The 24,957-nt window shown below is 33.9% G+C and overlaps 1 protein-coding gene across 12 annotated transcripts in view; it reads right to left on the bottom strand.

Moving 5' to 3' along the window:
* The window catches only part of CHD9 (chromodomain helicase DNA binding protein 9), a 226,208-nt gene that overhangs the window by 86,922 nt on the left and 114,329 nt on the right, over nucleotides 1-24,957 (bottom strand). For 8 of the 12 annotated variants that reach the window (XM_058527805.1, XM_058527807.1, XM_058527806.1 and 5 more), the window contains 2 exons: nucleotides 14,464-14,795; nucleotides 1,078-1,189 (listed from right to left, as the gene is read on the bottom strand). In XM_058527805.1, coding sequence (XP_058383788.1) covers nucleotides 1,078-1,189; nucleotides 14,464-14,795 — 444 coding nt within the window. Of the gene's footprint in view, nucleotides 1-314; nucleotides 911-1,077; nucleotides 1,190-14,463; nucleotides 14,796-15,616; nucleotides 15,834-15,978; nucleotides 16,062-24,957 lie in introns of those variants that run through there. The other 4 variants (XM_058527810.1, XM_058527811.1, XM_058527812.1 and 1 more) reach the window with 3 other exon arrangements.

Raw genomic sequence — 24,957 nt, 5'->3', positions numbered from 1 at the left:
ACAGATTTATAATTGTTTATTAGAAAATATATTTTTCCTTCTCCATTTATTTTTTTGTGTTAAAGCAACACACTTGTCAAAACAACCTACAATACTACAGTGAAAGGTATGGAAGAAATGTGCATGTTAACCTATTCTACTATTTCATTGTTTGGTAATTACATAATAGAAAAATGGCCAGCATTATTCTAGTAAAAATTAAACTAAATTTTCTCATGTTGAATAAGTTAATTATAAGTTTCCCTAAGTTACGGATAACATGTGAAGAAAAAGCCAGGCCATATAATATTAGGAGCTTCAGTCACTGCCCTTACCTCAACTCTTGCAGCAGCCCAGGAGCCTTGAGCCACTACTCTCCCATTGGATAAGAAGCTGCATAAGGAAGAAGAAAGGCCATTCAGGGGCTTTCTGGCCCCATAATTCAACAACTGCCACCACCCCTAGGGCCTATAGTCAGACTTTAATTATTAGAGAGCAGAGGGTGGCCTGAATTATTATGACCTTCACTATATATATATTATTTTAACTTCGGAAGGTTACTTTGAATATCCACCTATTCACAAAAAAAAAAAAAAAAAAAAAGGCAAAATGCACAGTATTTTTGTTTACATTAGGGGATTTTTAATATAATTGTTTTTGACAGAAGCAGACCAAAGGAATTATCTCTAGGGATGATTCAATCCATTTGCTTTATCATTTGTATGTGATTTTAAAAATTAATATCTCTATCATTAAATTCATTCAAAAGCACTCTATAAGTACAGGATAATAATGGTAGATACTTCTCCATACTAAAAGCCATCAGGGACTTTGGATGTTACTTAACCTCTCTGGGCTTCACTTTCATTATCTGAAAAATGAGGGATTTGGAGAGGATATCTAAGTTTCCTCCCAGGTCTAACGTTCTATAGTAATACTAGCAGGAGCATATTGTAATAATGCTGTCATATACGTTTTACCATACAGTAAAATATATTTTTACTATTAAACTACAGTATAAATATCCATAAAGCAATATTATGCTATCTAAATAATTCTACCAGTGCTTCATTTCTCAGAAAGAAATTTAATACTCACTTGACAGTCTTCCTCTTTGAATGTATGCTGTGGCATCTGCTCTGCATCAGATATTTCATCTGAAGACTCATTCTTTCTTTTTTGTTTCTTACCCAATGTAATAATGAGTTTGCTGTTTCAAGAGAAAAAGAGTAAAGAGTAAGAACTCTGCATTTTTCCATTTTTGCTCAAATTAAGATTGCCATGATAAACTTGCTTCCATTTTATATCTCTTGAATGTTCAACCAAAGATAATTACCATAAATCCAAAATGACTTTTTCAAAACAAAAATTGTATTCTAATGGAACAAATACAGACCAATACTACAGTTAACAATTTCTAAGCATAGAAAGGCAGTCAAGTTCTATCACTTGTTTCTTAGGCTCAATATTATTTTTCATAGGCAAAATGTCAGGTGATATAACTGTATTTAATAATCATAATAATTCATTTATTTTCTTATATATTTGGAATGAGGGATTTTTTCCCTTCTACCTCTTCCTAAACACAAATTCCACTTAATGTCCTTGAGCCTCACATATTCCCTAAAAGCCTCTACCTCTTTCTACCTATAGTAATTTCTCCCTTACTTAAAATACTTTTAACAATTAATTTTTCTTTAATTATTTCATTTATATTAAGGCTTATCTTAGCTAGAGTATATGTTCCTAAAGAGTAAGAACTTCCTTTTACTTTTTATATCAACAATACATATATGTCTGCCTGTCTATCTGCCTCACATATATATGCATGTGTATGTGTATATGTATATTAATATTTACAGACACATATCAAATACAAATGTCTAAAATGAAAGTACGTTTTTGATTTTTTTTCCTGATCAGAGGTAGAAGTACAGAGCTCCCACATTTGGTTCAAAAGATGGGAGGGCATGATCTTAAAGCACCATACTAATCACAAACATGTTATTTGCTGATCAAGAAAATTCTATGTTAAGACAAACACGGTATGACTTCACTCCTATGTGGAATATAAACTAACACACGGACAGAGAGAACAGTTTGGTGGTTACCAGGGGGAAAGGAATTGGTGGGTGGCACAAGGGGTGAAGGGGCGCATTTATATGGTGACTGACAAATAATAAAGAACCACTGGAATCTCACAATGTTATAAACTATTATGACATCAATAAAAAAAATTAATTAAAAAAAAAAAAGAAAATTCTATGTTAAATATCGGTATTTCAAACACAGAAAACTCCCCAAATAGTTTCAGGTATGATATATCAAAAAAGGTATCAGAATTTTTTCAACACTTATTTACTAGTGTGGGAGAACTTGGAGGTTAACAGCATGCACTTTGAAATCATATGGTCAAAGATTTTAAACCTGATTCTACCATTTACCTATCTGTGAGACACTGGGCAAATTACTTGATCTTTTAGCCTTTAGTTTCCTTGTCTGGAAAATAGGGATATTATAATAGAAAGCTGTATTGCTGTTGAGAATTAAGTAGGATAATGTATGTTAGCTCTTAGCAAAGTCTTGACACACAGTAATTTTTTAACGAGTGGTGACTATGTCTAATTATTATACTCAGGCACTTTCCTAGATTCTAGGATTTGAAGATAAAGTTCCTAAGTTTAAGTTCCTAACCTTAAAAGTATCATTGTTAGACAATGATCAATCACAGTTAAAATGCTCAAGTGGAAGTTAGCACTGGATGTAATGCGAACACAAAGGAAGAAGTTCTGACGTTTACTGAAGAGCAAAGGAGGCTTTACAGAAAAGGTAGTTTGAGATAGGAATTGAATGATGAAAGGGAGTTCAATAGGTAGTGAAGGAAGAGGTAGGCCACATTCCAGGTAGGGAGATACCAGAGAAAAATGAGGAGATAATGTAGTGATAAGAGCATATCAGGAACATACAGAGTACTGCAGGAGGAGGAAGCAAAGAGATGGCCATCTGGATAGGGTGAAGATCACAGAAGGCCTTGCATGATATGCAAGGAGTTAACATTTTAGTTTAAGACCAGCTTTTAAGCTCCATAGGGCAGGAATTTAAAAGGAATCTATCTGTCTTATTCACCACTGACGACAAATGGCACTGAGATATTTTTTGAATGAATGAAAAAAATAGAGCAAACTGGAAGACAAGCAAATTTTAAATACAGTCATGTGTTACTTAATGACGGGGAAATGCCTTGTTAGGCGATTTTGTTGTTGTGCAAACATCATAGAGTGTACTTACACAAACCTAGATGGTATAGGCTACTACACACCTAGGCTATATGGTACTAATCTTATGGAACCACCGTCACATATGTGGTCCCTTGTTGACCGAAATGTCATTATGTGGCACATGACTGTAAATAAGCTCTGGGGCTGTAACGTACAGCATGGTGACTATAGTTAACAATACTGTACTGTATATTTGAAAGTTGCTAAGAGAGTAGATCTTAAAAGTTCCCATCACAAGAAAAAAAATTATAACTATGTGAGGTGATGAATGTTAACTAAGCTTACTGTGGTAATAATTTCAAAATATATACATATATCATTTCATGTTGTATACCTTAAACAAATACAATGTAATATGTCAATTATATATCAATAAAATTGGGGGGAAAAAGAATTTTAAACAAGAGAGCAATGCAACTAGAAGGATGCGAAATGCAAGGCAGGGAAACCAGTGACAACGCATGACAATTCAAGTGAGAGATGAAGAGTGCAACACAGGGCCACGGCAATGTGGATGAAGAGGTAAAGAAAGATACAACTTTTTATTTTAGAAGCAGAACCAATAGGACTTGGTTATTGACTGGATGACTAGATGTGAGGTCAGAAAAAAATTCTAGAATGATTTATTCCCAGGTTATTCTTGTTTTGGTATGATTATACCATCTTCAACAGGATAATGGTAATTCTTACTTGGTATCTCACCCGCATTCTTCTGAGTATGTGTAGAAAGTAAATAAGAGTGAAAATATAGCTTATGTTGGAATCAGGAAATCAGAGGAAGCACAAAAATATTCTGAAACAACATTAAGGAACCAACCATGGTTACATTTCATCCCCTCTTACCACTTTCATTGGTCATTTCCTCCCTCTTCTGGTCCCTTTTCCTTACTCTGGTTTCCCTCCTGAAATAAAAATCTCTCTTGAGGTCATATCTACTATTAGATACCACATGACCTTTCTTGTTCTTCCTCAGTCTCATCCACAATTCTCAAAAAAAGTCCTCTATGCTGACTGTCCCATTATAATCTGAACTCTTTTTTTTTTTGTGAGGAAGATCAGCCCTGAGCTAACATCCATGCCAATCCTCCTCTTTTTGCTGAGGAAGACCGGCTCTGAGCTAACACCTATTGCCAATCCTCCTCCTTTTTTTTTTTTTTCCACCAAAGCCCCAGTAGATAGTTGTACGTCACAGCTGCACATCCTTCCAGCTGCTGTATGTGGGATGTGGCCTCAGCATGGCTGGAGAAGCAGTGCGTCGGTGCGCGCCCAGGATCCGAACCCGGGCCGCCAGTAGCGGAGCGCGCACTTAACCACTAAGCCACGGGGCCGGCCCCATAATCCGAACTCTTAAAACTACTATTCATATTCATAGCTTCCATTTATTCAGTGTTTACTCTGCTGACTTAACATGCATTCTATCACTTGATGTTCACACAATTCTGAGATGCAAATAGTATTATTTTGTAAGAGGAAATTGAGGCTTAGAGAAATTAAATAACTTGTTTAAAAGTCATACCAATAGTAAGAATAGAATACAATTAAATAACTTGTTTAAAGTCACACCAATAGTAAGAATTAAGTATGCCTCACTCCAAAGCCTGAACTCCTAATGTCTAAGGCCACAAATGCCCTTCATAATGCCAAACCCAAGGGAAATTTAAAAAGTTTTATCTACCAACATATAACTAATCACTTTTACCTTTTCTGCACCCTTTTTTCTCCATGACACAAAACTCTTCTGGTTCTCACTAAACTTCTTAGGCTCCAATTCCTCCATCTACTCTTAGTATGTTGGTTTTCAGCAGGATTCAGTCCTTGACAACTCTTTTCCGCCAGTCCTGCAAACTCTGGTACTTCTCCAAGTTCTGTCTTTTTTTTTAAATTCCTTTGCCATTTATTTATTTATTTATTTATTTATTCCCCCCGTCCCCAAAGCCCCAGTAGATAGTTGTATGTCATAGCTGAACATCCTTCTAGTTGCTGTATGTGGGACGTGGCCCCAGCATGGCCGGAGAAGCGGTGCATCGGTGCGCGCCCGGGATCCGAACCCGGGCCACCAGCAGCGGAGCGCGTGCACTTAACCGTTAAGCCACGGGGCCGGCCCCCCAAGTTCTGTCTTCAGCCTTCTTCCCTCTCTATATACTGTCCCTGGGAGATTTAACTGAATCTATTCTTAACTACCACTTAGAGATTGAAGATTCTCAAATCTCTTATCTCTCATTTAGACCTTTTCCCCAAGCTTCAGATTCATACAATCGTTTACTGGATATATCCATATGGATATCCCACAGATATCACAATCTCAAAATGCCCCAAATGCCAGCTCTCATTTACCCTAAACCTAATAGTCTACTAATATTAAATTATAATATAAATTGAGAAAAGTGCACGTCAAAAGAGTACAGCTCAGCGAATTTTCTCAGACGAACACAAACGTGTAACCAGCTTCCAGATCAAGAAACAAGACATTATTAACCTCCCAGAAGTCTCCTCTCATGCCTTCTCTTCCATCAACAACCTCCTTCTAAGGGTAACCTTTATGCTGCTTGTGATTACTTAACACACCCCGAGGCTCTCGTGTAGGTGATGTTCAGTGGCAAGGTCAGGGATAAGCCTAAGTAAAACTGGGTAGTAGACATACACATTCGATGCACTCCTCCATTTGCTATTCATCTCCAAACCTGAATGCATGTTTTAGACTAGTTTGCAGACGACAGCAAAACTAGTAAAAGGAAAGTTTAGTTACTTATATAACAATTTTCTATATTTGAAACACAAATCAAGGCCTATTAATACTCCTCAATATATTGCTTACAAAGGCATTTTCTCAGTGTTGGGTAAGCTAAATGAATTATGTGAAATACATAATCTGATACAGTATCTATGTGGCTGCTTAAAGGCTCACATTTCACTGAATAAAAACTTCAACGAAATCAGAAGCAGAGATATTTAAACCTTTTTCTATTTATGAATAACTATGAAGAGGTTATACTGTTCCTTTCTAGTGGTATAAGGTAATTAAATGAAAACTGTCTAAGGACAATGGACTAAGCTGTTTAAACATTATTTTTATAGATAAATATTGCCTAAATCTCTAGAAAAGAAATAGTAATAAGTGCTGCCAAATCAATCTTAAACACCCACCCTTTTTGATGGAGGGGTGTAGGTTAGATAACAATGTTTCCCATAATACCTTAGATAAACCTTCATTATATTAATTATTTGAAAAAGGTACTTAAAAAAAGACCTTTTTATTTTATTTTCCATATATTCTGTATTCTTTCAATATTGTTCTATAGGCCTGGAATAGCATCTTATTTCATAAACTTATTAACTATTCTCAGCCCATGCAAAAATCTTTTTCAAATCCTAACTTTGTAAGAAATATTTCAGATATAGTAGTTTCCTACTAAACCTTTCAAAGTCCAAAATATTTACACATGTCCTTTCTGTTCAAAAAAGGTACATTTCCATGGTAGGAAAAAAGCTGATTCTAAAATTTGAAGTCATTATTGACCGACATAGTTCTGAGTAAAATACAGATATATTTTAAGATTTAAAAACTAGGGTTACTTACACAAAACACTGATTCTTGGAAACAATGAAGTCATATCGGTTTACTCTAAGTTGTAAAATGGTATATAGGTGATACTACAAAGGGGAACAAAAATTAGGTTGGTATTGATCAGTAATTCCTAAATGTGTGTGTCAGGCTTCATTGGAAGAGTGTCTTTTAAAATAGAGATTCCTAATGAGAAAACATGAGATAAACCCAAATTGAGAGATATAATTGGCCAGTATGCTTCAAAACTGAAAACATCATAAAAGACAAAGACTAAGGAATTATCTCAAATTAGAAGAGTATAAGGAGACATGACAACAAAATGAAACGTAGGATCCTGAATTGGATCCTGGCCAAAAAAAAAATGGAACAACAGACAAAATTTCCACGAGGTCTCTAAATAAGTTAATAGGATTGTGTGAGCGTTTGTTTCCTGGTTTCGATAATTATGCTCCCGTTACATAAGACGTTAACATTTGAGCAAGCTGGGTGAGGAGCCTAAGGGAAGGCTGACCTATTTTTGCAAGTCTGAGATTATTTCAAAATAAAAAGTAAAAAAAAAATACAGATTTGTAGGTCCTAATCCCAAGATTCTGATGTGGTAAGTGGGACTCCAACTGGACTTCTAAAAAATTCCCTAAGAGCTTCTTATGCTCCACCAGGTTTTGGAAGGACTGGCTGAGAATAATTAGTGTAGAAAACTCTAGGAACAAATATTCAGGATAATACAACTATTTTATATTTATAGAACACTTAAAACATCAAAGTGCTTTGCCTACAATATCTCAGTTGATCCTGAGAAAAACTCTGAGATAGGCAAGGCAGGTACTGGTGCCACTATACTAACAGGGAAAACTTCAGCTCCAAAAAAATGAAATAAACTGCCTAGGTCACAAATCTAGTAAAAGACAATAAATGTCTCTTTATTCCTAGTCTATTATTTCCAACATATCTTACTGATTTTAAAATAAAATTACTATACTTCAACCAGTCAATATATATTTAATATCAATAAATATAGTTTAGTGAATAAAGAAAAATATGAAACTAATTATCTTTTAGTAGATTATTAAGGTTAAAGTTTATCTGACTTTGAAACAACCAGGAATTTCTATTGTCTGTGTAATGACAAATTACAGCCATAAATGTTATCTGAAGAAAATCAGATGATCTAAAAGTAAAAAAAGTAAAATAAAATCAGTTAAGTAAAATACCCAATTACCAAAGAGCATTCCATTCTTCCATCATGGATCACAAAGAGCTCACTATATTAATTCTAAAATAAAATTTCATAAAAATAAAACAAATTTCATTATAGAGACATTCTTCAAATAAACTGATAGTTTGCTATTCTTAGAAATATCACCCAAGTGACAAAGTAATACAGAATATATTAATAATAAAGACTTTATGCAAGCTTTGTTTTTTTAAAACATTAAACGGATCTGTTATCAATATTAGCAAACTGCAGCAGCAGATATTCAGGCAAGTATAAGGACTAAATATCAAAACATAGCTTGTTTCAGACAGCAAAGGGCAATTTCAACCTAAGTATAAATTTGAAATGTTAATTCATTTGATAAGTACAGGCACTAGAAAACCTCAGTGTTTATACTTGATGTCTATATTTGATTTTCAGATGTAATTTATGCACTCATCTAAATCATGCCCACATGTTATTAGGAGAGGCTGTGTAACAAGCTGTGTTCTACATAGTGTCAATCTGTAATTGCCCCATGTTGATTCTCTCATTGCAATAATTGGACAAACAATGAATCTTATCCAATTAGTCCATTTGTTGTAATTAATGCATTCAATTCATCATAAGTGAAGGAAACAAGCAAAAATACTATCTCACATCATAATTTTTTCTTTGCAAGCCGAATGAAAGATACTGGGGCTATTTTTAAATTCATCAAATATAAACTTTTTTTTTTTTAAAGAAACACATTCAAGGGGCCGGCCAGGTGGCGCAAGCGGTTAAGTGTGCGCGCTCTGCTATGGCGGCCCGGGGTTCGCTGGTTTGGATCCCGGGAGCGCACCAAGGCACCGCTTGGCAAGCCATGCTGTGGCGGTGTCCCATATAAAGTGGAGGAAGATGGGCATGGATGTTAGCCCAGGGCCAGTCTTCCTCAGCAAAAAGAGGAGGATTGGCAGATGTTAGCTCAGGGCCGATCTTCCTCACCAAAAAAAAAAAAGGAAAGAAACATTCAATTTGGTGAAATTACTCCAGTTTAAGGTTCAACTCAAGACTCTAGCTTAAACTCATCTGGGAAAAATAATCAAGTTTTAAAAGGTTTCTTTATATTGGTTAATCCTTAAATTTGTGAAAGTAACATTGTATTGTAAGCTCTTGGTAACTTGGACTATAAATTACTTCCTGTTTAAGGATACACATCATTTTTTTCAAAAAGTTGAATTCACTGAGCTCTTTCATAGTTACTAAGGATAGAAGTATTAGCTAAGTATTAATCATAGTCAATAGATTTATCAGCAGTTTAATTCTTCTTAAAAAAAATTTCTTTTTAAAAAAAGTAAAGGGTATTTATGTTAAAAGATACTGACAAAGTAGGAACATTAAAATCAAATACTTTACTTCAGTGGTTCTAAGATACACATTTTTCGTACATATTCACATGTATGAAATCAAGATTCATCTAACAATCAAAGGATACACCATAGTTTTAACCGGCAATATTTTTTTCTCTTTCTTACCGACACATAAAACAATGGTGTGTCTTATCATCAATGATATCTTAGATTCAATGAAATACAGCACATTGTTTGCTAATGATAAACCTTACTAATACATTTTATGTATTAATACTTGTTAAAAACAAGTATTCATGCAGATCTGCATGAGTTTACACACATGGGGGGAAATGCCTGGTGGGATGGTAGGCCGAAGGCCTTCCAGTGCCACCTGCAGATACAGGGAAAAACGAGGTAGGTCTCAGAACTTGAGTCATGTGGGGAAAGCCCTCCAGCACTCAGGGGAGAAAAAAAAAAAAAAAACCTTAATTAAATTCATAATAATAAATAATATATATCAATTCTTTTTGCAGATGAATATGTTTCAGATTTTCACTGAGTTTAAGTTCAGATGCAAGGAATGAAATCAATAAAACATTTTATCTGCTTGGCATCTAAAAATTATAGAAATATAACGATTACTAATGGCATATGATGAATAATTAAAAATATACAATAAGTTGATACTATACATTTTTTCAAACTGCTTTTTGATTGTATGCCAAGAAATAATTAATTAATTAATACATTTATATTTCCTCCAAACAGATATTAAATTCCTATTATTCTGAATACTTGCAATCAGGGTCTCATTTGTCACTTTATTAACATGGATTATAAAGTGATTCCCAATTTCTGATGATTCATCTTATTTTTCACTCAGATTTTGTTCATTCATATTATTTTTCCCTTACGTTTTACTCAGAGGTAAATGTCTGTGACATTTGGACATGTTTACATGTTAATTTTCTTTAAAAAATACACATACATATACATTTCTATGTAGGAAGGTAGGTAATTAACAAGTGTTATTTTCTCTCTTCCTTCTTGTGGGTTCAAAAAGAATATAGCAAAAAAGGGGACAATATAATTTCAAGATCTAATTTAATGTTTCATTGTTTTTCTCTATAACATGACATCCTTAATTTCTACTCAAGTTTGATATTTTCTAATTTAGATGTTTTCTGCTTTAACTAAAGAGAAAAGCTACTTGTAGCACCCGATAACTAGCATTTCTGTAACAAACAGAAAGAATAAATACGAATACAAAAAAGAAAGGACTATTACTGATTAAATTTACAGGGCCACAAGAACATTTTTAAATACCAAAAGCATTCTACTTATGTCAGTTTGATAATCTATAACACAAAGAAGTAAATGCTAATGGACAACATGGAAATATAATTTAAATGCCAGTTATAAACTATAAATTTAAAAATCCTTCAACCAAATCATGTGATATTCTATTACATAATCTAAAACCAAACAGAGCCATAAGAAAATTCTACTGGCAGTCTTAAAATGAATTTATTTTAGAATTTGACTCTCTACTATTACTAAACCATCAGTTATATCCCTGTGGTTTTATGAACAATCAGCTTGTCATTTCTGTTTTTGATTTAACAAATCAAATTCAATCATTTTGTATCATTTATCATTTAATCTTCCACTCATTCCATAAAATTCATTCCATTCCATTCATGGATCATCTGTTATGTACCTACTCCTACTGAAGAAATACCTGCTATTCTACTTGAAAGACAGCTTGTTAGAACCTGACTGCCAAGATTGTGAAAAATGTTAAAGTAGAAAAATCTTGTTTCTTGTTCTACCTCACTCTTTATTTTACACCTGCCACTTCCATTTCAACTCACACCCTTCCACATAACCATGGGCAACCCTTTCCAACTCCAGGCATATTTCAAACAAAATTTACCTGTCCTAAAAGCTACTCTAGTTAACCTGATAAGCAGAGGCATGTTCATACGAAAAAAGCCATTAATAAATTAACCTATTATCCCTCTTAACAAGTAGCAACTGTTTTTGTTTGTTTGATTTTTTAACTGATCTTATTTAGAAACAGAGCCTTAATGGACGAGAACCTCAGCAGATGAGTCAGTTTAGGCTTGAAGGAAGGGGCGTGGCTCCTGGCCTTGGCTTTTTCCTTAAACAGCTATACGGTATTTACGTTTTCAGGAAATGATAATGGCTAACATTAAGTAATTCCAGGTATAGTTCTATACGCTTTAGATGTTATTAAATTATTTCATCCTCAAAATAACACTACAAGGCAAGGACTATCATTAGCCCCATTTTACATAAGAGGAAACTAAAGCTTGGAGAGGTTTAAGTACTTGTCCAGGGTCACACTGCTTGTCAGTGATAAAACTGGGATTTCAACAAACACAACTTGCTCCAAAGCCAAAGAACTTAAGCCCCTTATCACACCGCACGGCCCAATCTAACTCACAGAACTATTTTAAAGATTAAATGAGACTACATGAAAGTGCTCTGAAAAGGACACTATTCCTTGTATTTAAAAAAAATTAATCTATACAAGTGACAGAAATAATGAAAAGGTTTTAGGCTCAATAGCCAGCAGAGGCAGTATTGGTTTTCCTCAGATTAGTCTTCCCAGATTATATCAAATCACATACACGGGTTAAATAAAAACCAACTGTGACTAGTATATCCATCATAATTTATTGTTTACAAATTTAGTTACTTTTAAAATTTATATTTCACATTGTTGGTGGTGAAGTTCCAGCATATATTTCCTTCAATTTTATCGAATACCAATCATTTGATATTAGCAACAGACCAATTCTTCCAAAACTAATGGAAAAATGAAATTTTACAAGAAAATGTTTAATATATCATAAAATCAAGTTAATTAAAATGATGCAACTAAACCTAACTATTTAAATGATGACTCTTCAAACAAAAATTAAAAACAGGGCTAATTCAAAATTATAAAATGTAGTGGCTTATTCAGTGCATGATTTCACTCATATGTGGAAGATAAACCAACACACGGACAGATAGAACTGTTTGGTAGCTACCAGGGGCTAAGGGGGTGTGGGGTGGGCATAAGGGGTGGAGGGATGCACTTATATGGTGACTGATAAACAATAATGTACAACAAAAATTTCACAATAAAAAAAATGTAGTGGCTTATTGGAAAGCATAGTAATGCAATATTTCAATTGACTAATACAGGAACTCTAGATTCCATATGAATTTCACTTCCAACTATGCTTTTTTCCTCCAACATGTTAATAATCTTTGTCTTTATCCCATAAAAATGACCAAGAGAATCAAAAAATTATTGTTTTACTCCAACAGCTTAGTAACAATATATAGGCAAGCTTCAATTTTACTTACCTGCTTGCAACTTATAAATTCCTCTATCAACAAGTTCTATACTCTCAACAAGTTTGTTTTTTTAGCAACTACTCAGTATTTCACCATGTATATATCTCACCGATTTTCTCAAGAATGCTATCTCTAAAAACAAGTACTAAATTGACCAATGCTGTGCAATATTAAACTAATGAGTCAGATACTCTACTGCAGTATATTACAATTCCCTAACATATTAATTCACATTTTTCAAAAACTCATGTTTCTCTATTATAATTTATTTCTATTTTTCCTCTTATATACATTGCTTTTTCTTGAACCAGATTTACTTCTGGTATCTTTTGCCTCTAGCTATTCCCCTCAAAATTTAAGCTTGCTGTAATTTTTGAAGTTTCTCCATCAATTTCCTCTAGTTTTCTGCATTATTTTTTAATACCCTTCCAAATAGTACACTACTTTGCCTATCTCTCTATATAAGTTAAAACTGGAAAATGTTAATTATGTTAACTTTTAATACATTAAAGAATTAAATATGGGGTTTCCTAAATTAAAACGAGACATAATATTGGAAAAATAAGATACTTTCATACCAAAACTTTTAAATATAAAAGGAGTAGAAATTTAACTTTCAAATTTCATTTTAGCTGTCTGCAAATAAAATGCAAAATCAATAATATTAATTATTGCTCTATTACAGCAAGAGAGCCCATATTATTTAATGGTTTGGTTTGAAAGGCATCAGGACCTAATGATCTAATTCAGTTTGGTGGTTGTATTTAAAATACTGAGAATTAATTTGGTTTACAAAATTGTGTTAGTTCCAAATACCTACATAATGGATCAAGAATTTCTTAAGCAAATGAAGACTTTCATAATAAGGGAATTCTTTTTTTATTGTGTGTACTTTTTGTGTGAAAAAAAGAAAACACTTTACATAAAATTTTGTATAAAGCATTCAAAAATGACCAATATTCCTGCAAAAACAATTCTAAACTATGTTGGCCTTGGGTTACTTTTAGCCTTGCATGCAGAACAAACACACATATAAAACAAATAACACCTATTATATTTTATTTTTTGAAAATGTACTAGATAAGTAGTCAAAATACCTAGGATTAATGTACCCTCCTAGAGTAATTCTTTGTCCTTATAATTCTCTTGGAACATTAATCCTCACCTGGCCTCTTTATTACATAAAGCAAATCAGAAAGGCTGTCAGGGAGAAAATCAGTAAGAGCCGAGAGCTGCTTACTATTGATGTAAATGGTCTTAGTTTTCTTGCCGTTCCATTTAGTCCAAAGTTGTGGTTTATCAGAAAATACTGTATTTCATGTTCCCAAACTATAAAGTGCCCAACGAAGCACAACTAAGAGATAAAGAAATCTTATAAACAGTTTCAATACATGTTGTGTAAAGAAAGTGAATTTGGAACTGGCACATCGATATGAGTTTTGTTTTGTTTGTGTTTTTTCCTTTTTCTGTTTTATTTATGAAATATTGTCCTATTTTAAATTCCTTTTACTAATACAAACGTACAAAAAGCTATGTTCACAGAATAGTAAGATTTAGTAAATCCTGTAATATTATCTAATTCATTCAAACAGGAAATAAGGTACATACAGTGCCTAACAACTTAAAACTCCAAAGTGGGAGAAAACACATCACATGCAAATCAAGAGGAAAAGATTAGACAGATGGCACTTTAACAAAAAGTTCAAAGGAATTAAATCTAATTTTTAACCAACTTACCCAATTTTTGTCTTCTCTTTTAACTTAGAACAAGTTTTTGTTTTTTTGCTCTCTTTGTCCTTTGGCTTGGATTTCATCCTTCTACCCTTCTTTTCCTCTTTTCCTTCAACTGAAGCACTAGGGAAGTTTTCAGGGCTCATCACTCGTGGAATATTGCGCTCCCCTCGCTCCTTTGCTTTTGCTATGGCCTCTGATATTATACGATTAGCCTTTTCTTGCTTGCTTTCTGATTCCACCTTTTTTCTCTGCTTCTTCTCAGACATGATCCTCACCTGGGTATTCTGCAACTTAGTATATGTCCCAGAACCATCACTCTTCTTGGAAGATGGAGGCTAGAGAAACCAAAAGATTTTTTAATACAATATACCAAAGTACAATTAAACAATTGTATTAAATTGTACTAACTGTAAATTAACATAAGTATCTGAAAATTTAAAACTAAGATTCAAGAAGTAAAATACATGAGCAAATGTGAGTGCTACATACAAATTTAAAATTAAAACATTTTGCAGAGCAAGAAAGTAGTGTAGGTATAAAATAAAAAGCTCAACTACTGCTTTTAAAAATGAGGCTTAAAGAAGGAAAATATAGATTCATTGATATTTTCATAGCATTCTTGATTAGTTGATTCAAATTTTGTCCTGTAAATATAGCTGATTCAAATTTTATCATGTAAATATTCTGTGCATTTGGAATAAAAGTCTTTTATTTCCTCTTCACTCCAGAAGTCTGAAAATTATTAATATAGCAATTTTAATTTAGAATGACTACTCCTTATATGTTTACGATTTTTAGAAAAATAAAGCCTCTCTGCTTTAAATGAAACTAGAACTAGAACCTGAAATCATTTAAATTATTTTAATGTGCAATCTATGCAGCAACATAGCTAGTTAGTAAACAGACATTCCCATACTTAAAATTAGAGAAAGTTTTAGTTTTTCCATGAAAGAGTTAAACGTGGATTTTTTTCTATGTATCATAATTATTTTGCTCAAGCAATTCTGAAAAAAATAAGTTTTATAGTTTTACGTTAAAATTATTAATATTTTAGCAATATCACAGGAAGCAGATCAACAGCATTTTAAAAAGAATATCCTCTTCAAACACGCATTCATCCAAATATACTTAGATCACAGTTTTGTTATGTTCTTACCCGTAAACATGCCTCTGACTATAGCAAAGGAAAAAACCACCAGGAATTTCCAAACACATTTTCATGCTGATTCCAGTGTGCTTCACTGGATATCTTTTCTATACCTGCCTCATCAAAGGTTTCATAGCAGTGCTGCAGCACTGGGAAAGGAAGGAGGGTTTAGAATCGCTCACTAAAATGCCACCTTAAGGCCTACAGGCTATAACAAATAACCAAGACTCGAGAAAACAGCAACAAGCTCAAGATGGCGATGCAGTACGACTCCCGCAGCAGCAGCCAGTAATAAGGAAGGTTATTCAATCCCATTAGCCTTTTAGCCCAAAGAACCCCTCCTCCTCCCACTCATTCAGGCTTTCACTTACCCTTCCTCTTGGCCTCTTCACTGAAGACATTTTTGGCGTCAGACAAAGGCTTGCCCTCTGCTTTTTCACCACCCCAGGCAGTGCTCAAGAAAAAAGCATTGAAAGAAGATTCCTAAATGGCCTATTTAGCAAGCTGCAACCAAGAGATGCACAACCCTCCACAAATACACATTGTGATTTATCAACACATTTCTGCCTTGGCAAGTTTATATCCACTGTTCATCCTATTTAGATACGAAAAAGGCTATAAACCCCTCTTAAAAAGCTGAGTTTCCTCAATAGCTGTAAGCAGATAGCCAGATTCCAACAAAGCACAGAAAGAAATGAATGCACAAAGCATCAAAATGCATCAGCATGAATATTAGAGATGTCGTTAAAAATACTGACTCCTTCTGCGGAAGTAGGCCAGCAGATGGTGCTACCAGTTATTATTCCATTAGACTCTGCAATTTAACCCCCAGTGGACTGTTCTTCCCTCCATGTAACACATTAACTCTCGCTCTGCCATTTCCTGCAGTCAAGTTTTTAAAAATATACCTAAAAACTTGATCTTTAAAAATTATTTGAAAACTTAAACTGTGGTGAAATAGCTTTATGTAGTTATCAATATTAAAAAAACAAAATCCAATGTAATTTTTACTGGAGAAAAGTACTTTTCTCCATGATACTCTAAAATATTAAAATATAAAAATAGCTGAAGATGACCAAAGGGTTAAAGAGCAAGTCATGCAAATGAACACATAACAAATGACTTCTCTTTAAGAAATTAGATAAGGTCTCTTATGATTCTTCTAACAAAAATTAACAATGCTACTTTTAAAATAGAGAAATAAAGCTATTTTCATTTAAATTCTAAAAAGCTTAAAATTCTGAAATGAACACATGAGAGCTGTCTATAAATTCTAGAATTACTAACCACACTTCAATTTTTTCCTTATTTATACCTGGATAAACACATTTATTTTCCTAACATAAAAAATTCACAAAACCTTCCTGAACTTTACTCCTCACATTTCATTTTAACTGAATTGCTGAGCTTTTCAGATAAAATTTTAGTTTTAGTCTCTTACTAAAAATAAATAAGTTGCAAGTCCACCTGAATTTGATCAGTACAGCTTTTCTTTCTATAAAACACAGACTATTTTAGTAAGCAATGCCCCTAAAAAGTAAAACAAAATTTTCACTGCTTCAAAATTCAACTTTACCTCTTTCATTAATACCATTTTTTTTCAGTTGGTCTTGGCAAGTCATCTGATATCTCTATCAAAGAACCTGTTTTTTTTTTTTTTTTCCTTTTAGGCACCAACAGTCTCAAAACAGAGCAACGTTCTATCAATGGTGTCCTAGAAAGACCGATCTGTCTTAGACAGCAGGAGGGGAAATTAAAGGCCAAGGACCACTAAAGGCAAGGAAAGGATGTGACTGACCTGAGAGGCCATCAATGTAAAAACCGTAACAACCAATAATAAGGTCTAACACTTACTAAGTGCCAGGCATTAGTCTAAGCATTTGACACATAATAACTAATTTAATCCTGAATGATAATAGGTTAATAGTGATAACGGAGAGAAGAAGAGTAGCAAATGGGAGATAGACACTTATAACGGTATTACAAAATGAAAGAATGGACCTGAGAGAGTAAAAAATTTAAAAAAATCATAAGGATAACAATAAAAAGAGTTAACACTTATGTAGTCTATACTACGTGCCAGGCACTATTCCTAATATTACATTAATATTAAACTCAATTAATCTTCAAAACAATCCTGTGAGATATAAACTACTGTTATCTTCATTTTATAGCTGAGGATATAGAGAAGTGAGGCACAGAGAAGTGACTTGCCCAAGATCACACAGCTACTGAAGCATGGATCATGGATTAAAAGGCAGAGAGCCTCATTATGGAAACCACGCTCTTAACCACTATTTATATCATATTTGGTTCAAATACCATAATTTACAGAGATTAATTTGAACACAAAAGAAAGTGACTTTCTCAAAATTGCTGAGATACTAGTAATAAAACTAGGATGAAATTTAGATTTTTCTAGTACCCTTTCCAAGATGTAGAAATCAACGACATATGGGTGGGGTATGGATGAAGAGCAGGGAGAGTCAATGCTTAGCTTCTACACCAAGTAATGGCACAGGAGAAGGTAAAAGAAAGGAAATCTTAGCTGAGAGGGGGTGTATGAGTGTGCTATAAGTTTAATTCTTTTCATACTGAGTTTGAAATGAACAGCTCTAGTAATTGGAAATTTGGGACTGGATCTTCAGAGAGAGGTCAGGGCTGGAAGAGAAGATGTGGATTCCCTTGCTGTTTTCTTCGATACCCTTAACTCATGGACACTATCCACAGAACCTAGGATGGTTTCCAAAATATCTCACTTCTATAAAGCTTTTCAATAGATTCTATTACTTGACTCAAAATCTCAATTATTTAACAATAAATCTTAACAGTAGACAACAATAGAGAATCTGTGATCAAATATTTCTTCTGCTATTAGAAGACAGTATTTTAAAACTATACTCCCACAGAACATCAACATTGAAGTGTTAAGTAACTAAACATTTTTTACATAGGTCATTTCCCAATTCAAACATACATACAAACATAGAAAAGAGTAGCTGATAGACTTTTCTCAATGTTATGGTTTGTCTCTTTTCCCCTATACAAGTAGTCATCAAATTTTGTCAAATCTACTTAATGTATTTTGTTTTGTTTTCCTCCTCTCAGTCCCAAGAGCTCTTGTTATATTAATTTCCCACTTGCTATGGTTATATTGTGTTTATGTAGGAAAATATCCTTCCTTATCTGTAGGAAATATATATGAAAGTCTTTGGGGGTAGTGGAACATCAGGTCTGCAATTTACTCTCCAATTCTTTACAAACTGAAAGAATTTTTTTTGTATTTCACTTGTGATTTTCCTCTAAGTTTGTCATAGTTTCAAAATGTTATTTAAAAATTAAAAAATAAAGGCAAAGGCCTTGCTCCCCAAGAACCTGTATGCTAAATGAGAAAAAAAATACATAAAAGGCACATATATTAATATTATATCCAAATATTTATAAGAAAAAGAAATCCTAGCAAAACATAAAGATGATATCATGTGATATATTGATTATTTTGATAGCAACTGGGAGGAATATATGGAAAGCCCTGGATATCATATTTCAACATTGGGGGAACTCAAGGGTTTATGGTATGTGTTTTTCAAACTATAGGTCATGACCTAATAGCAAGTCATGATATAAATTTAGTGGGTCCTGACTAGCACTAAAAAAATGAAATAGAACAGAATGAAAAAGGACAGCATCTAGCCTTTACGAATGCTCTTCATGCTTCTTACAAAATTAAAAAGTTTTGACACCACCTGTTACTCCTCTTTTTCTTCATGAGGGAAAGAAGCAAAGAGACTTGGGCAAGAACTTATAAATGTTAAAATCTGAGTGGAAACACACTCAAGTCTCTCTCCTCTTGGTGGAATAATTTCCCCACATTAGGGAATTCATTCATTTCAAAGATTTTAGTTGCATACAAATAATTAAAATTATTGAATCATGAGTGTGTGAACATGAGTAGAAATTATAAATTTCTAAAAAGAGAAGGGGAGAATGATCACACGGCTACTATACATCTACTATAGAGAACAGGTTTCTTTACTGGAGGGGAAAAGTCCTACTTGATGTATTTTTAAAACAATATGAAGGAACAAAAGGTCTCAAATAATAAAACAGACAAAATTCTTTAGTAAGAACAAAACAAAGAACACGGAATTTTAGAGATAAACAGAGATAAAACTCCAGTATAGCTAAAAATCTTCTAAGCTTTCTCAGGAGAGAGGTGGCTTAGACTTCAGGCCTGGGGACAGGAGGTTTCAACGCAAGAGAATATAAAACAGAATAGAGACAGCAAGCCTTGAGCAAGAATGAGTTTTACTGCCTAGAGAAGAACCAATAGTGAAACCCAAAACACCAAGTTTAAGGAGCTAGCAAATGAAGAGGAGCTAATGAAGAAGAACAAAAGGCAACCACAAGAATGGTTAAGATGAGTGTCAGGAAAGAGCAGGGTCATGGAAGCTGAGAGGAAGAGTTAACGGCTCTGTATTCAACAGGAAAGTAAGTATCTCAGAGTAACTTGATACTATCAAGATAATATGTGAGGCATTTTAGTTCTTTTAAATTATTTATAGTAAGCCAGTGTGCTGGTTTTTAATTTATTTACTTTAAAAAGAGTCATAATAATTATTTACTCAAATATTCATATTAAACTAACCTTCTGAAGACAATAAATAAATTTGTAGTTAATGTTAGTAATATGTATCAAACATTAGTGTGGTGACTTGTTTTAGTTTTTATTTATTGCATACAACATTTTTTCCACAGGCTACCCATCACGACTTGCTTTTAAAAAGAAAAGGGGAAAAAACTGATCCAAGAGCAAATTATAATCTGCCAAAGTCTTTTTCTGAGCTTTACCCTTAGATTTGTTTTCAGAGTTTTTGATGGAAGCGAAGCAATTATTTCAGTGCTTTCTTCACATCTGTAAACTGCCATGTTCACGAAGTAAAAGGCTTATTGTTATCACGTGACTTGTGGTATTACCCAGGTTTCCATTTTTAGCTAACCATGACATTCCCTTTTTTTAGTATCATAAATCTTAAATTTTACATTGATATAGTAATACCATTGAAAGTATTACCTTTATTTTAGTCATCTACATAGCAGTTCAGGCAAATCAGATATTCATAAAAGTTGTGTGTTATTTTTAAATAAAAATTTATTATATGACTTACAGGAAATACAGAGAGAGAGGAACATGTTAGAGGATACGATAGGGATGTAATCCAGAATGTGGGAAACTCTATAGACAAATGACTCAGTTTCTTCAGTAAAGAAATTATAAGAAATAAAACAAAGAAGGGAAACCATAGATTAAGAGACTTAAGACTAAATGGAATGCCAAAAGGAAAAAATAGAAGAAAAAAAATAAGAGACACTTAAAATACATATCAACCAAAAGTAATGTGTGGCCCTCATTTTGATATTGACCTGAACAAGTCAATTCTGACCAGATATTTGATTATAAAGGACTCACAGTTAATTTTTAGGTGTGAAACTGAGTCTGCAGTTCTGTTTTAAGACAAAATCTCTGTCTTTTACGGGCTGGCCCTGTGGCCGAGTGGTTCAAGTTATGTGCACTCTGTTTTGGCAGCCTGAGTTCTCGGGTTTGAATGCCAGGCACGGACCTACTCCACTCATCAGCCATGCCGCAGAGGCATCTCACATACAATATACATAGAGGAAGGTTGGCACAGATGTTAGCTCAGAGCTAATCTTCCTCACTAAAAAATAAATATCTTTGTCTTTTAGATATGTAAACTGAAATACTTATAGATGAAGTGATATGAATGAGATGTGCTTCAACATACTCCATGGAGGATGTGAGTATGAGAGTCAGAGGGTTGTACAGATGAAACAGTGTGTACACATTATGGCTGCTGCAGCTGGGTGATGGATACTCTACTTTTGTATACACTTGAAATGTTAAATAATAAAGAAATTTAAAAAGTTACGTTCTGGGAATAACAAGTAGTTTGGCATGACAAGAAAACTAGATGCAAGTGGAAGACTGGTAAGCAGTAAAACCTGAAAGGTAATGGGTTAGATTATTACAAGTGTTATAGGTTACTCTAAAATATCTGGACTTTATGCTGAAGGAATTAGGGAATCAATAAATGCTTACATACAGAAAAGCAACAGGATCAGATTTTTAGATTTAGGGTTGCTAAGTGGTTTCAATAAAAATATTTGAATACTTGATGAAAAAATTTTTTATTTAGAAAAAGGCCATACATGATATGAAAACAAGTAATATTTAACCTATTTTATATTAGTTTGTGTTGCTTTTTCAATGCTGCATTGTTCAAAAGCTCATCTTTTGCTTCCAAACAAATCACAGGTATATTTTTTATTTTTTTAAAATTTTATTTATTTATTTATTTTTCACCCAAAGCCCCAGTAGATAGCTGTATGTCATAGCTGCACATCGTTCCAGTTGCTGTATGTGGGACGCGGCCTCAGCATGGCCGGAGAAGCGGTGCGTCTGTGCACGCCCGGGATCCGAACCCGGGCCGCCAGCAGTGGAGCGCGAGCACCCAACTGCTAAGCCACGGGGCCGGCCCACAAGTATATTTTTTAAAACATCAAACCACAAAGCCTCACAAAGTTCACTACTTACTGACAACATTAAATATGTTGAATTCATCAGTCCATAAATTACATACCACACTAAAAGCTATTCTCAGCATAATGCTGTGATTAAGGGAATGGGCTTTGGAGTCAACCAGCCCTGGGTTCTAGTCCCAGTTTTATCATTTAATTGGGCCTCAGCTCCCTCACCTGTAAAATAGAGATAATAATTCTATCTACCTTCTAAGGCTGTTGTGAGACCTAATAGACAATGCTTGTAAAGTGCTTAGAATGGTGTCTGGCACACAAATATTCAGAGATGTTAGTTATTGTTATTGCCGTGATGTGATATGATATTGTGCCCACCTCAGTGCAGCATATCAGAGGGTACATGATGTCAGTGTGTCTTATCCTGGTGACGTTAACTTTGATCACTTGATTAAAGTAGTACCTGACATGATTCTCTCCTGCAAATTTTTCCTTTCATAATTAATAAATATCTTACAAGACTATGCAAATATCTTGTTTCTCATATACATACATCTGCCCAGTAATTTTAGCATGCATTGATGGTTCTTGCCTGTAACAATTATTATTGTGGTATTTGCCTAATAGAAATTTTCTATTTCCATCATTCCTTACGTATTTTCAATTGGAATTCTACTATAAACAAGAGCTGTCTCTTCTCCCTATTTATTTATTCGTTCGTTTATCCATTCAATTATTTATATTGGTGTAAACCCTTGGATATTTCTTTCATTCTATGGATTATAATCTGATACTATGATTATTTATTTGTTGCTCAAATTGTCCTGGTACTGGCCATGTAGAGCTCCTTCAAATTGGTTCCTGAGTCCCGTGTACCCCCATCACATTTTGAGTACTTCCTTACTTTCTAGCACTCTAAGATATTCTAGGTTCATGGTAAGAATAGTTTAATGGAGGGGTTCAGGTGGAAGCCATACTACAGTAGATTAAGAAGTAAATGGGAGGAAAGAAAGCAGATACAGTGAGTGTCAAATACTCTTCCTAAATAAACGAAGGGAAAATGGCAGGCTACCGTGGAATTGGGAACTTTAGTATGTTTATTGGCTATAGAAAAGCCAGTAGAGTGATTAAAAATATGAGAGAAAGAAAAACTAAAGAGTGAGCTTTATTATGAGTAGAAAATTGAAAGCACTTCCATCAATTCAAAATATCACAACATCAATGAAAAACTAAAATATTATACATAAATATTGCTTTGGTAAAGAAGAACTTTTCACAGCATCCTTTCTAAAATGCTTCTTTGGGGGAAAAACATTTTTAAAAAACACTTCTTGAATATGTTAATCTACAAATCATTTTCCTTCTCAAAAGTTTCCACAATTTCTGGTGTATTTTCTTTCTTTCTTTTTTTTATGTGAGGAAGATCAGCGCTGAGCCAACATCCATGCCAATCCTCCTCTTTTTGCCGAGGAAGACTGGCCCTGGGCTGACATCTGTGCCTATCTTCCTCCACTTTATATGGGACGCCGCCATAGCATGGCCAGACAAGCGGTGCATCAGTGTGTGCCCAGAATCCAAACCTGGGCCACCAGTGGTGGAGCGCATGCACTTAACCGCTACGCCACGGGGCCGGCCCCTCTAGTGTATTTTCTTAATTGATTTCACAATATTCCTACGTGGTTAAAAATAAAATCAAATATTAATTATTACTAACTTTGCAGATGAAAGAATTTAAACACAAATAGGACAAGTAGCTGTCTATCACACTGAAGCAAGAGCAGCGTTCAACTCTTGAAAAAAAACAATCATTTTGCTAAGTATTGTCATTGCCCACCATTCCTACATAGGTGCCTATTGATCCGAAATTCATAAAGCATTAAATTTATGACAATCTATTAGGAATCAGTATATCAAGCTGCCATCATCTATTTTTCCCCAGGTTAAGAGAGAGACTGGAGTGTGGCAGTGGCCGTCTGACAAGACTCCCAGGTGAAGTACACTCTTGTAGCCTTGATCGGGCCTGATAAAGCAGAAGGGCAACAGTGTAAGCAAATTCAGCCAGCAGCGGTGTAACTGGACTGGTAACACTAACATTCATACTCGTTCTTTTTGGCAATGTTTCCAAATGTATTAATAAAATAACTACAAAGGAAAAAACCTCTTTCAAAGCGGAAAGTGAGAGTTGGTTCTGTTGAAAAACACTTGTTTTTTGTATACAATGCATTACGAAAAATCATCTTTAATTTTTAGAATTCTGAGATAATTTCTAAGAAACTATTTGAACACTCAAGTGATTATTAACATAAACATAAATGATGTTAAGAGAAGGCTAGTATAAATACATTTGCAATATGGAAAAATTTTAAAATAAGGCATTTAAACCTAATATAGTTTTAGGCAAAAGAAAATATAATTTTATTAGATGCTGAAGAGCAGCTATACATAAAAAGTCAAAAGCATTTTAGAAATCACAAAGTACATGTAATTTCATCATGTTAAAATTTCATCTTGCAGAATGCAAAGGAAATAATGAGAGAACTACATCTATGGATGTAATTCTGACCACAAGAAAAAAATATTTGTGGAAGCAGAAGTGATGAGAACCATATGAGAAACCTAACATGCCTTTTTAGTGTCCATGACAGGCCTAGATTAGTTTTATGTCACTGTCTTTGCAAAAAGACCTTTTAAAGTTAAAGAAAAAAAAAGTATCATCATATGACCTGCAACTACAAAAGGACAGACAGATCAATAAGGTCAGGAAATGTAGTTCATCAACTCAGGACTCAAAAACAAAA

The sequence above is a fragment of the Diceros bicornis genome, chromosome 32 (assembly GCF_020826845.1).
Source record: "Diceros bicornis minor isolate mBicDic1 chromosome 32, mDicBic1.mat.cur, whole genome shotgun sequence".
Classification (NCBI taxonomy): domain Eukaryota; kingdom Metazoa; phylum Chordata; class Mammalia; order Perissodactyla; family Rhinocerotidae; genus Diceros; species Diceros bicornis.
This window is presented reverse-complemented; position numbering and strand designations above follow the sequence as displayed.